The sequence below is a fragment of the Rhinatrema bivittatum genome, chromosome 3 (assembly GCF_901001135.1).
Source record: "Rhinatrema bivittatum chromosome 3, aRhiBiv1.1, whole genome shotgun sequence".
Lineage (NCBI taxonomy): Eukaryota > Metazoa > Chordata > Amphibia > Gymnophiona > Rhinatrematidae > Rhinatrema > Rhinatrema bivittatum.
In genome coordinates this window covers 470,913,192-470,926,293 of record NC_042617.1, presented here as the reverse complement: position 1 = coordinate 470,926,293, position 13,102 = coordinate 470,913,192, and the positions used below count along the sequence as shown (strand labels likewise).

At 42.6% G+C, this 13,102-nt stretch overlaps 1 protein-coding gene across 2 annotated transcripts in view; it reads left to right on the top strand.

Moving 5' to 3' along the window:
* Positions 1–12,566, top strand: part of WDR35 (WD repeat domain 35) — a 333,796-nt gene extending 321,230 nt beyond the window's left edge. Inside the window, exon 28 of one of the 2 annotated variants that reach the window (XM_029595967.1) lies at positions 11,930–12,566. In XM_029595967.1, coding sequence (XP_029451827.1) covers positions 11,930–12,080 — 151 coding nt within the window. In that variant the 3' untranslated portion in view covers positions 12,081–12,566. The remainder of the gene's footprint in view (positions 1–11,929) is intronic. The other variant, XM_029595968.1, reaches the window with a different exon arrangement.
* Positions 12,567–13,102: the final 536 nt, after the last annotated feature.

Genomic DNA, 13,102 nt, shown 5'->3' with positions numbered 1-13,102 from the left:
GGATTACTTTCAGTACTAGTTGCTTGATAACAGAAGAAACCACAACCTGTATTCTATTTAAAGAACTCTCGTAATATATTTCTGACAACTTGCTTTAGTTTGTCTATATACTGTAGATGTGGTATCTAGTAGGCTCTGATTCTTTTTAAAGGATCAACAAAAAAGATGTAGTTTATGAACGTTTGAGACTTGAGAGGTCCCTTCTTCGGATGAAAAATATTGAAACAAAACTGCACTTACTAAATCTCAATCCCCAATACAGCAACACATTTGCATGTGGAAGGCATCATTGCTTTATTAATGTTTATAAATTAATGAAGAAAAACAAACTATGGTGTGGGCAGTTGTGCAATAATTTGTACTATTTTGATAGCATAAGAGTTCAGATATAACTTTTTAGAGCCTGATATTCAGTGGTGCATTGAGCAGTGAAGTTAACTGGATAATTTCATCCAGTTAACTTTACCTATATATTAAGGGGCGGATTTTCAGAGCCCTGCTCGCGTAAATCCGCCCAAAACCGGGCGGATTTACGCGAGCAGGGCCCTGCGCGCCGGGAAGCCTATTTTACATAGGCCTCCCGGCGCGCGCAGAGCCCCGGGACTCGCGTAAGTCCCGGGGTTCTCGGAGGGGGGCGTGTCGGGGGCGTGTCGGGGGGCGGGCCCGGTCGTCGCGGCGTTTCGGGGGCGTGTCGGCAGCGTTTTGGGGGCGGGTACTGGGGCGTGGCTACGGCCCGGGGGCATGGCCGCGCCCTCCGTACCCGCCCCCAGGTCGCGGCCCGGTGCGCAGGAGGTCCGCTGGCGCGCGGGGATTTACGCCTCCCTCCGGGAGGCGTAAATCCCCCGACAAAGGTAAGGGGGGGGTTTAGACAGGGCCGGGCGGGTGGGTTAGGTAGGGGAAGGGAGGGGAAGGTGAGGGGAGGGCAAAGGAAAGTTCCCTCCGAGGCCACTCCGATTTCGGAGCGGCCTTGGAGGGAACGGGGTAGGCTGCGCGGCTCGGCGCGCGCCGGCTATACAAAATTCATAGCCTTGCGCGCGCCGATCCAGGATTTTAGTGGATACGCGCGGCTCCGCGCGTATCTACTAAAATCCAGCGTACTTTTGTTTGCGCCTGGAGCGCAAACAAAAGTAGGCTATTTGCGCGCCTTTTAAAATCCGCCCCTAAGTGCCTTTTATCTTGGTAAGTGCCATTGAATATATTGAGATTAACTATAGGCCTACCATTCACCCTGACCAGACTTGTCCTGGTATCTTTAGCCAAAGAGAGCTGTGAATATCAGCCCCCTGCAGCTAAAGTTTCAACCCAAACTCTTTTTAGGAAGGTAAATTTTGTCTGGGCAACAATTTCCATGCACAAAATTTACTAGTAGTGGGAAGCTTTTGTAAAGAAAGATTTGTCTGAGTAACTCTCGAAGATACCCATACAAATCTTTTGAATATTGACCTCCCAGAGCCTGCAGTATATCTTGCATTAACCCAGTGGTTAGCAAATTGTGTCCTGGAGACCCTCCCAGTTTTATTTTTCAGAGTAACAGAACATGTATGGACAACCTGAAATCCAGACTTGCATAAGACAGAAAACACCCACTCAAGAGAAAAAGGAATGAATGAAAGGCCCAGAACCAAAAAACTATCTAAAACTAGCAAGAAGCCTGCATAGATAGCCAGAATTAAAAGTTAATACAATAAATTTCAATAAACCATTGACTTTTCATTTTGGCTGTTTGGCTTTTTGTTTAATTTTTGAATCACTTACTTAAATAATATTGTTAATGTGCAAAAGGTGATTTATGCATATAACAGCATTCCAGGGGAAATTGTGGAGGCAAATTCAAGAAAGCATGGTGTATGCACGGATTCCTTGCTGTAAAGAAACAAGCCTCATATCAACTGAGGTCTTGGCATTGCACCAGAAAGAAAATTGGACAAACTAAAAAGGCCTTATGGTCCTTCATGATGTCTCTTGCAGGTCAAGTCCAACAGGGTAGTAGCAAGGATTACCTGGAGAAACTCCAGCAGTTAGAAGCATTCTACCTGATTATTTTTTTTTAATTATTTAGTGCTTTTTTATACCGACATTCATGATACAGATCATATCATATTGGTTTACATGGAACAAGGGGTAATAACGTTAACATAAATATAAAGGAAGGCAGAAAGTTACAATATAACAGGGGTATTAGAATTGGGGAGAAGATGAGCCAGTGGCAGAAGGTAACTCAAAACTAAAACAATAACAAATCATTTATAATATCGGTAATGGAGTGCATTGAATAGATATCATTGGAGTGTGACTATAGCTGGAATGGGCCTAGATTAAGGGAAGGCTTGTTAAAACAGCCAAGTCTTGATGTTTTTCCTGAACGTTAATAAACAGGGTTCTTGTCTGAGGTCAGGGGCATAGCATTCCAGATGGTTGGCACCGCTGTCGAGAAGGCTCGTTCTCTGGTGGCTGAATGAAGAGTGGATTTGGCTGGGGGGGAGTGTAGAGATCCCCTGTATGCTTCTCTGATAGGTATTGAAGAGGTGTGGAGTGTGAGTGAGCATTGGAGATCGATCGGGATCCGGTTGTAAATGGTTTTGTGAATGATGGTGAAAGACTTGTGTAAGATTCTAAAGCTTACAGGAAGCCAGTGCAAATTTTTGAGGATGGGTGTGATGTGGTCTCTTTTGCTGGAATTTGTTAAGATTCTAGTGACCGAGTTTTGAAGCATCTGAAGTGGTTTGGTGGAGGAGGCGGGGAGACCTAGTAGAATAGAATTGCAATAGTCTAACTTGGAAAATATAATGGCCTGGAAGACAGTTCTGAAGTCATGGAAGTGCAGAAGAGGTTTGAGTCTTTTTAGTACCTGTAGTTTGTAGAAGCAGTCCTTGGTTGTGTAATTGATGAATTTCTTTAGATTTAGCTGTTATCAATTATAACTCCGAGATCTCTTGCTTGGCTGACCAGGGTGTTGATGTGGGTCAGTTGAAGGTTATCGCTGTGGCTGGGAGATATAAAGAGCAGTTCCGTCTTAGATGAGTTCAGAACAAGGTTTAGGCTAGTGAGGAGGAGGTTGATATCTTGGATGCAGTTGTCCCAAAACTTAAGTGTTTTTGTGAGGGATTCGGTTATAGGGATCAGGATTTGTACGTCATCGGCGTAGAGATAGTGTTTAAGTTTTAGTTTCGTAAGCAACTGGCAGAGGGGAAGAAGGTAGATATTGAAAAGGGTGGGTGACAGGGAGGAGCCCTGAAGTACTCCTCGTGTGGGGTTGATGCGTGGGGATTCTTTGTTATTAATTTGACTTTGTAGCCTCTGTTACTGAGAAAGGAATCGAACCATCTGAGGGCCATTCCTCTTATCCTGATGTCTGAAAGTTGTTTTAGGAGAATGGCGTGGTTCACCGTGTCAAATGCAGCCGAGATGTCAAGGAGTACTAGAAGGAAGGAGTGTCCTGTGTCCAGGCCCATGATGAGGTGGTCTGTGAGGGAAATGAGGAGGGTTTCAGTGCTTAATGATTTGCAGAATCCATATTGCGTTGAGTGGAGTATGTTATGGTCTTCCAGGTAGTCTGATAGTTGGTTATTGACTAGTTTTTCCATAATCTTGGCAACAAAAGGCAGATTGGAGATGGGACGGAAATTGTTGGGTTCCCTAGAGTCTAGGTTTGGTTTCTTGAGGAGGGGTTTGAGAGTGGCGAGTTTTAGAACATCGGGGAAGATTCCTTGTGATAGAGAGCAGTTTATGATATCCGCCAGATGTTTGGAGATGGTGTCCGGCACCAAGAAGAGTAATTTAGTCGGGATTTGGTCGAGTGGATGGTAAGAGAGTTTCATTTCCTTTATTAGGGATTCAATCTCTAGAGCGGATGTAGGTTCAAATGATTCAAGCGATGTTCCGGTGTTTGAAGGGGGAGAGATAGAGATAGGAGTAGTGGTAGAGTTGGGGGGGCAGGAGTGTTAATAGGTTGGATATTTTGCTCTGGAAGAAGATTGCAAGTTCATTTGCCTTAGATTGTGCTTGATCATCAGGGATGGATGGGGTGGTGGTTTTTGTGAGGTCCGATACATAGGAGAATAGGGCCTTGGCGTCCAAAATGAGGTCGTGGATTCTGTGAGCGTAAAAATATCTTTTTGTTCGAAGAGTGGAGTTACTGTAGAAATGGAGTGCTGATTTGTAGGCAGTTAGTGTGCTAGGGCAGGGGGTCTTACGCCATTTGTTCTCTTTCTGTCTGAGGTTTTGTTTAAGTTTTCTGAGTTCATCGGAGAACCACGGTTGTTTCCTGTCTGCTGTCTGATTGATTTTTTTTAGCTGCAAGAGGGCATAATTTGTTCGCTACTGATTCTGTGATACTGTGCCATGAGAGTAGAGCCGAGTTAGGGTTTGAGACATCTAGGTTGAGAAGTTCCTTTGCTAGGTGCTCACTGAGGACCTCAGGTGTGCATGTTCTCCTGTAGTGAAATGTAGATTGAGGGGGGTGAGCGTTGGGATTTTTCTTCCTCGTGAGGGTGGTGGAGATCAATGAATGGTCTGACCAGGGGACTGAGATACATTCAGGAGGGCTAGAATGTGAGAAGCCAGAGTTTATGAAAATAAGGTCTAGCGTATGACCAGCTTTATGGGTGGGCTTGTTGATAATTTGTTTGAAGCCCATAGCCTTGAGGGAGGTGAGGAATGCTTCGCAGTTGGCAGAGAGAGGGATTGAATCAATGTGGAGGTTGAAATCCCCTAAGATCTTAGCGGGAGAGTCTAAGTTTATATATTTGGCTATGGTTTCTACCATGGGGGAGGCATCAGTGTCAAGGAGGCCTGGCGGCGCATATATGAGGAGGATTTGAAGCTGTTCAGATTTAAACAGGCCTAATTCTAATTTAGATGCCGACTTGGCTGGCTGTAGAGTAAGTCTAAGCTCTTTTTTGGCAGCTAGGAGCAGGCCGCTGTCTCTTTTTTTTTTTTGTCTGGGAAGAGAGAAGAAATCGTAAAGATGTGTAGGTAGTTGGTTTATCAGGGCTAGGTCTGTAGGTTTAAGCCAGGTTTCAGTTATAGCGCAGATGTCTGGCTTTGAGTTGAGGAGATAATCATTTAGAATATGCAATTTCTTTGTGAGAGATTGTGCATTGAATAGTGTCAATGAGAATAGTGCAAGATCCAGAAGTTGAGTAATGGGGGAGATCATGATTGGGATGAGAGTCCTGGTAACGCAAGTCTGGAATTGCGAAGGTGATTTTTCTTTGGTAAGAACACTGTTGTGTAGGATTGGGATTGGGTAGCCTTGTGTCAAGTTTCTCTTGTGGTGAGTGAGAGTCCGTCTGCTGGAGGAGAATGAGTGTTGAGTGAGCGTCCGTTTGCTGGAGAGCTGGGGCGTGGCTAAAGTTTGAGAGAGAGTCCGAGTGCTGGAGAGCTGGGTGCAGGATAAGTGTTGAGTGAGCGTCCGTCTGCTGGAGAGCTGGGGAGTGGCTGGATTCAGAGTCCGAGTGCTGGAGAGCTGGGTGCAGGAGGAGGGTTGAATGAGCATCTGTCTGCTGGGGAGCTGGGGAGTGGCTGGAGTCTGAGAGAGAGTCCGAGTGCTGGAGAGCTGGGTGCAGGATGCGGGTTGAGTGAGCGTCCGTCTGCTGGAGAGCTGGGGAGTGGCTGGAATCGCTCTCTTTTCTTTCCGTCCGTCTGCTTCTGTCCGGTTCGGGGGTGGGTTCCGGCCGAATTAGCGTGCGTGCGGGCTGCCTGCTTCACCTGCCTCGTGGGAGGCCTACCTCAGGTCCACCTGACCTGGAGAGGTGAGCAGGAGAGAGTGAGATACCCCCGAAGATCATTGTTCTAGGGTGGTATTCCATTTATTTTGTGGTGCCAGAGAAAGATAAGTCCATTCAACTGATTCTTGATCTTAAAAGAGTCAACAGGTGTCTTTGGGTACTATGTTCTGGTATGGAGACTCTCTTGTCATTCTGACAGTCAACTAGGGGGAGTTTCTTTCATCCCTGAATCACTTGGAGGAATATTTTCATATTCCTATCAGGGAGGATCATCAAAAGTTCCTTCGTTTTTGCATAATGGGTGAACATTTTCAATTCAGAGCCCCGCCCTTGGGTCTCACAACAGTGCCAATGACATTTTCCAAGGTGATGGTGGTTATGGCAGCCTTCATACACAGGAAAGGTATACTGATTCATCTGTATCAGGACATTTGACTAATCAGTGTCAAGTCATTTCAGAAGAGCCAAATGGCCTTGGTCAGAGTAGTTCATGTTCTAGAGTCTGGGCTGGGTAGTGAATACTGAAAAGAACAATCTTTGCCTGTCCCAATCTCTGGAATACCTTTGGGCTCTCATTGAACCAGGGTGGGCTAAGTGTTTTTGGCCCAGGAAAGGATAGGAAGTTGTTGTCCAAGGTGCAGTCCTTCTTTGTTTGCAGAGCTTCCAGAGTGTGGGACTATTTCCAGCTTTTAAGGTCAATGGCAGTGACTTTGGAGTTGCTTCTATGGGCTAGGGCTTACATGTGGCCCTTCCAGTGATCCCTGTTGATGAAGTGGTCTTCACAGTTGCAGGATTACAAGATCCGTCTGAGCCTTTCTGCTTCCATGAGGGCGAAAAAGAATTGATGGGCTACATTCATGAATTTATCAAAGGGAATGTACCTGAGACCTCTCAGTTGGATTCTGGTACAATGGACATAAGCTTGATAGGCTGGTGGGCCCACAGTTGCAGTCAAGTAACTCAAGGACTGTAATCCAAGAAAGGAGGCCTTGTGGTCTATAAACAGGTTGCATACCAGGGTCATCAGATTAGCGCTGTTGCAGTTCCTACTCCTATTGAATGGAGCAGCAGTCTAGGTACTCTCAGACAACACCACAGTAGTGTCATGTCAGCAGATAGGGAGGCATTCAGAATGCAGCAGTGTTTCAAGAGGCAAGTCTTCTGTTTGTGTGGGTAGAACAAAATTTGCTTCTTCTGGCAGAAGTTCACATTACAGGAGTTGAAAACATTCAGACTAACTTTCTCACAGGAAATACATTGGATCCTGGAAAGAGAGAATTCAGTCAGACGGTCTTCCTGATCATAGAGGACCGATGGGACATACTGTATATTGATCTAATGGCAACTCAGAAGAATGCTAAGGCTTTATAGGTTCTTCAGCTGAAGAAAAGAGTCTGGGTCCATCAGGCCAAGTGTTTTAATCCAACTGTGGCCAAGAGGCAAACTTCTTCATGTCTTTCTACCATGGCCCCTAACTGAGGACTTTTGGTCTTGGTTGTCCTAGTAGTTCTGGACTAGCCACAAAGGCCTTGATATATGGAAATTGTTCGTTGGCCACCCTTTCAGTTTTCCTTGCAGTCAAGTTCTCTTACATTAAGTTAAGGACTGGTAATAATGGTAGATCCAGCTTCTTTTCTCTTAAGGCTTGGCTCTTGTAAGAGTTTGGTTGCACAGGAAGGACTGTCCTGCAGCAGTAATTGCTACTTTGCTGAAGTTTGGAAAGTTTTTTACATCATTGGTTTATGTGCAAGTATGGTATATTTTTGAAGCTTGTTGCAAGGCCTTGTCTTGGATGGCAGACATTCTTATCATTTTAATCTTTTTGAAGAAATGATTGGAAAAGGGACTAGCCCTTAGTTTCCTAAAGGTTCAGGTAGCAGCAATCTCTTCCTATAGAGATTTGGTTCAGGTGGTTTTGATAGCCTTCCAACCAGATGTGACATGGATTTTTTATGGAGTGTTGCACATTTGATCTCCTTTCAGGGCTCTGTTTCCCCAGTGTGATCTTAATTTGGTACTTACGGCCGAATTTTAAATTGACTACTCGCATAAAAATTGCCACTTACACACATGGCTGAGCCCTACGCGCGCCACGAGCATTTTCAAAAAGGCCCGGCCATGCACGTAAGTGGTGATACATGCACAAGTACCGGGTTCTGAGAAAGGGAGGGGAGGGGAGGGGCAGGACAGAGGTCAGCTGGGACAGCGGCCATTAGCCACTGTTCCGGGAAAGCACGTGCCAGCAGCCGACCAGCACACTTAAATTACTCCTGCTCCCGAGGAGCAGTAAGTAATAAAAAATAGAGGCAAGGTAGGATAGGTTTAGGGGAAGGAAGGTAAGGCAGGGGGTTAGGGAATTTCCCTCCCAGTCCACTGCTTAATTGGATTGGACTGGGAGGGAACTGGGGAAGGCCCGATTGCGTCGCCGGCAGACTTTGCAAAAATTCACCCCCTTGCACACGCCACTTGTATATGTGCGTGCAGCCAACGGATTTTATAACATGTGTGAGCCGGCACACGCATGCTATAAAATCAGTGCGTCCATGTGCGCATGCCAGGAACCACGCACACATGGACGCACATGTGTATGTTTTAAAATGTACCCCTTAATGTGTTAGTGCATTCTTCCTTTGAACATCTTAAGCATGATCCTTAAAGGATCTTTTTCTGAAGCAGAATTTTTGCTTGTTATTTGCTTAGCCAGACGAGTGTCTGAATTGTAAATATTATCTTGCAGAGATCTTTCCCTGGTTTTCTCAGCAAACTCAATATCATTGTGTCCAGTTCGGTCCTTCATGCTCAAGGTTGTCTCACTATTTCATTTGAATCAGGCAATACCTCTCCCGACCTTTGTGAAAGAGAATTTTCTTGGGACAAGTAGGTCTCTTCAACTTCTGAATGTTCTCCTGAGATATCATATGGCAACTAACCCCTTTAGAGTATCTAGTAGGTTTTTTGTTTTGTTTGGCAGTCCATTTAAAGGAGAGGGAGCTTCAAAAGTGTCGCTATGTCAATGGATTAAGGAAGCAGTCTCTTTAGCACACTTGCTGAAAAGTCACCAGATTGTGGAGCTTTGCAGACTCATTCAATGAGAGCTCAGGCTTCTTTGTAAGCAGAAGCTGCAGCGGTTACTCTGGAAGATTTTTTGTAAGGCAGCCATTTGGTTGTCTTTACGTTCTTTCACTAAGCATTACAAGTTGAATGTTCAGGCAAAGATGGATATGTAGCCTTTGGGGGTAGATTTTTACTTCCATTGCTTTTGGGGGTAGATTTTTACTTCCATTGCTTTGACATAAAGATATTGGTCTTTGGCTACATTGCACTATCCTATAAACTGGTGATGATGTCACAGAAAAAGGTGTGTCCTCTGTCTCCATCTGCTAGTAGGAAGTGATGATCCATGTATCTGGACTGGTATGGCAGGATAATTAATGGAAAGGAGATTAATGGGTTAGACTAAATTTTTCTTTATAGGCCAAGAAAAGAACAATTGAAAGCTTAGCAGGGTATTTGATTTACAATGATGTACAGTGTCTTGCAAAAGTCTTAACATTCTTATACATTTTTCACATTCTGGTCTAATAAAATAGAAATGAAATAAGATAAGAGTTTATTTTAAAGATCTACACAATATGCTCTATACTTTTATTGTGAAAGAACAATTATAGACATTTTTCCAAAACCAATTAAGATTAGAAAAACAAAGTCTTGATTGCAAAAGTCTGTTCAAGCAGGGTGAGCTTGTCTCGCCCTGCGAACATAACTGGAGGCAAGAGAGCGATGGAAAGGGACGGGAGGTTAGGAGAGATAGGAATAGAGGGGGGGGGAGGAGTAGGAAGGAGATTCAAACCAATGGGAGGGGTGGAATTCAAATAGGACGCACGGATTGGTGATAGAAGAGGAAGGGGTGGAGGGGGTTAACGCTCCGTCGGTGAGGAACGGCTGAGGCAGCAGGTTGAGGCTTGCCCACCCTCCCGCCCTGTAATAAAGGGGTGTGTTTTGATATATGGTGTTGTATTTGTCGCAGTTGGCGGTAAACCCGAGCCTCAAATGTTGTTAATTGCATTGTATTGTTAAAGTTTTTAAAAGGGGGGTAATCTTGTGCAGTGCGGGGGGGCTGCTGCACGAGATTGCCAAAGAGCAAGAGGGGGGCCGATGCTCGGAGGCTTTATATGAGGATGCTCTACCACTGGAAGAGGTGGGGGGCACAGTTGGACTGTTACTTGAATGGGGGGGGAACGTTGTATTGTAAGTACATTGTGGGGCTCGGGTCTTGATAATAAACTGCGGCCTTTTATTATACCAAAAGAAAGTTGTCGATTGATTTGTGGGAAAACCTGGGAATGGGTGGTAGGGGGTGAAGATGTGGTGGGTAAGGGAACGAGTGAATCTTGCATCTCTCAGTTATTACACCCTTTACAATAGCAAACCCAAATTAGCTCCACTTCAAAAAATTGACATAATAAAGCTAATATATTAAATAGAGATCACCTGTAGTTAAGATGATTTAAATTCTCCTGGACAAAGAATCAAGCTGTTTCTGTTGTATGATGATTTGCAGCAGCAGAGACAGGGGGATTTTTTGAAGATCAATATATGATATAAAGAACAGGCAAATCCTAGAGGAAAATCTATTCCAGTCAGCCATAGACCTTTCAGCAAGACAGTGATCCTATGTAAAAAGCAAAAGCAATCGTAGAGTGGCTCAACAAGAAGAAAGTGAAGGGCCGAGTGGCCAGTCAAATTCCAGGCCTGAATTCAGTAGAAAATCTGTGGCAAGACTTTAAGACTGCAAGCAACAGATCATTCCCAACCAACTTGAAAAAGCTTGAACTATTCTGCCAAGAAGAATGGACAAAAACTACACCATCCTATAAGTTGGTAGGCACTTATCCTAACAGCTCATGACTGTTATTGTTACAAAAGGGGCTTCCACCAAGTACTGAGTCAAAGAGAGTGAAGACCTATGCAATAAAGGATTTTTTTTATTCTGAATTGCTTTTAGAATATTTCTGTAATTGTTCTTTCATGATGAAAGTGTAGAATATGTTGTGTAAGTCAGTGAAACAAACTCTTTAATGAATTTGATTTATATTTTTTGGAGAGCAGAATGTGGAAAAATGTACAAGAGTTTGAAGACGTTAATAAGGCACTATAATTATTTTTTATTTATTTATTTAGCATTTTTTTATATACCGAGATATAGCATAGTTGCCTTCACTCCGGTTTACATATAGAACAACTTGTTACATTGAAAGATTTTAAACTTTAAATTTAACAATAGTGGGAAATGGCACCAAAAGAAGAGATATGAACAAAGAACATAGTGTAAACAGGGTAGATACACTGAATAGATAGGCAGAGATAACTGGGTTCTTCAAAAAGGAGGCATCAGTGGCTTGAATCAGTAGAGATTGTCCAAATGGAATATTTAAAGTTGGCAGTTAATGGGATTATAGTATAAAGTCATTGAGAGTTGTCCTTAAGAGAATGGTTGAGAAGCCAAGACTTTAGTTCTTTTTTGAAGGATTTTGAGTTTTCTTGCGCGGTGAGGAAGTGGGGTAGTGAATTCCATAGTTTTGGTCCGATGATGGAGAAGGCTCTGTTTCTGGTGGAGGATAGTTTGGCATTTGGGAGTGAGGGAATCACAAGTTGAAGTTTACTAGAAGTTCTTGTTGTGCGTTGAGGGCGAAGTATGTGTATAATGTCATCAAAGGCAGTGTAGTCGGCTTTGTAGATTGCATTGTGGATCAATGAAAGAACTTTGTATTCAATTCTTTTTTCTATTGGGAGCCATTGTAATTGGTTGAGGACAGGGGTAATGTGATCATATTTGCTTTTACCCGTTAGAAATCTGGCAGCAGCATTCTGAAGTAGCTGCAAGGGCCTCAAAGATGATTTTGGTAAACCAATCAAAAGGGAGTTGCAGTAATCCAAACCGGAAAAGATGAGGGCTTGAAGTACGGTTTTTAAATCGTGGGGGTGAAGAAGAGGTTTTAGGTGTTTGATTATTTGAAGTTTATGAAAGCCTTCTTTAATTTTTGTAGAGATGTGTTTTTTGTAATTTAGATCAATGTCTAACCAAAAAAAAAAAAAAAAAAAGTAATTACATGCTTACGTGTAAGAGCCATTTAATCACTCTTACTTTAGATCCATCCTGCAGGCTAACTTTTTGCATTTCTCTTTTTTTGCTCTGACAGTGGTGAAGGGAAACTTCCAACCTGCATTGCCTCAGGAAGGCCCATCACAGAATATCAGTTTTGGATGTGCAATATCTGTAAGCATTGTGTTCAGGATCAAGAAATCAGCAATTACAACTTCTGCCCACTGTGCCATAGCTCGGTGGGGTAGATGAAGGAAAGAAGCAGGAATCTACATTTGCTCAAATATGACCAGATTTGTTTGGTAGTTTCTGCTTCAGAATATTGTGGAGATAAAGTGGACTTTAAGAGGTTTTGCATTCCTATCTATTTATAGGCACATCTTTGTTAAAAGATTTAATAATTTTTTTACAATAATTTTTTTTACTGTTTTTCCAACTTAATATAAATATCCATGTTCACTGTACATTTGCAGGAAAATTGGTCCTTTTGTAGAGGTTTAATACATGCCTATTTGCACAAATTGGCATTCTGAAACTGAAGTTTTGACTTTAAAATCTATGTTTTTTTCTTTGTTTTTTTTAAGTGCTTTTAATTATAATGTAAAATAATCTGTAACATATCAAAAGCAATTCTATTTCACACTTCTGTATATTTCTACCTACAATATTCCATTGTCTTCAATTCAGATGAAATAACTGCACAATAATTTATTTATCCAAAATTAAAAAATCCATACTAGACAAATACACAAAGGTGTCTTTCTGTATATTCTATTCATTACTTTAATTTTCTATCTGTGGGAAGGAAGAAGAAATAATACTACTGTTGTTTCTCTGTGTATTAGTCATAGCTTACTTCAAACACACCAACATGATTTTGATGTCTAGTGCCAAATCTTCAAATATAACCACCAACACATTCTTCATCCTTTCAGAACTGGGAGTATAAGGGATTCCTTTTCTATATCCATGTTAAGAGGTGAATCCATATTAGAAAATTGCATCAGTGTATCATCCAAATATTTTTGGCATCATCACAGTCAAACAAAATAGCTTTCAAGCATAATTCTAAGGGATTCAGCAAAAACATGCAAAAACCCTGCAAGTCAGTTTCTTACAAGTTTTGAAACAGAGCATCTTGAGATTATATTTTTAATTTCATGAAACTTTTGAAAGGGGTAAAATTATACAAGAAAAATTATGCAATCAAAAATGTATACAAAAAGTAACATGGTACGTTTGTTGCATTCAGACTCTCCAGCAAAACAGG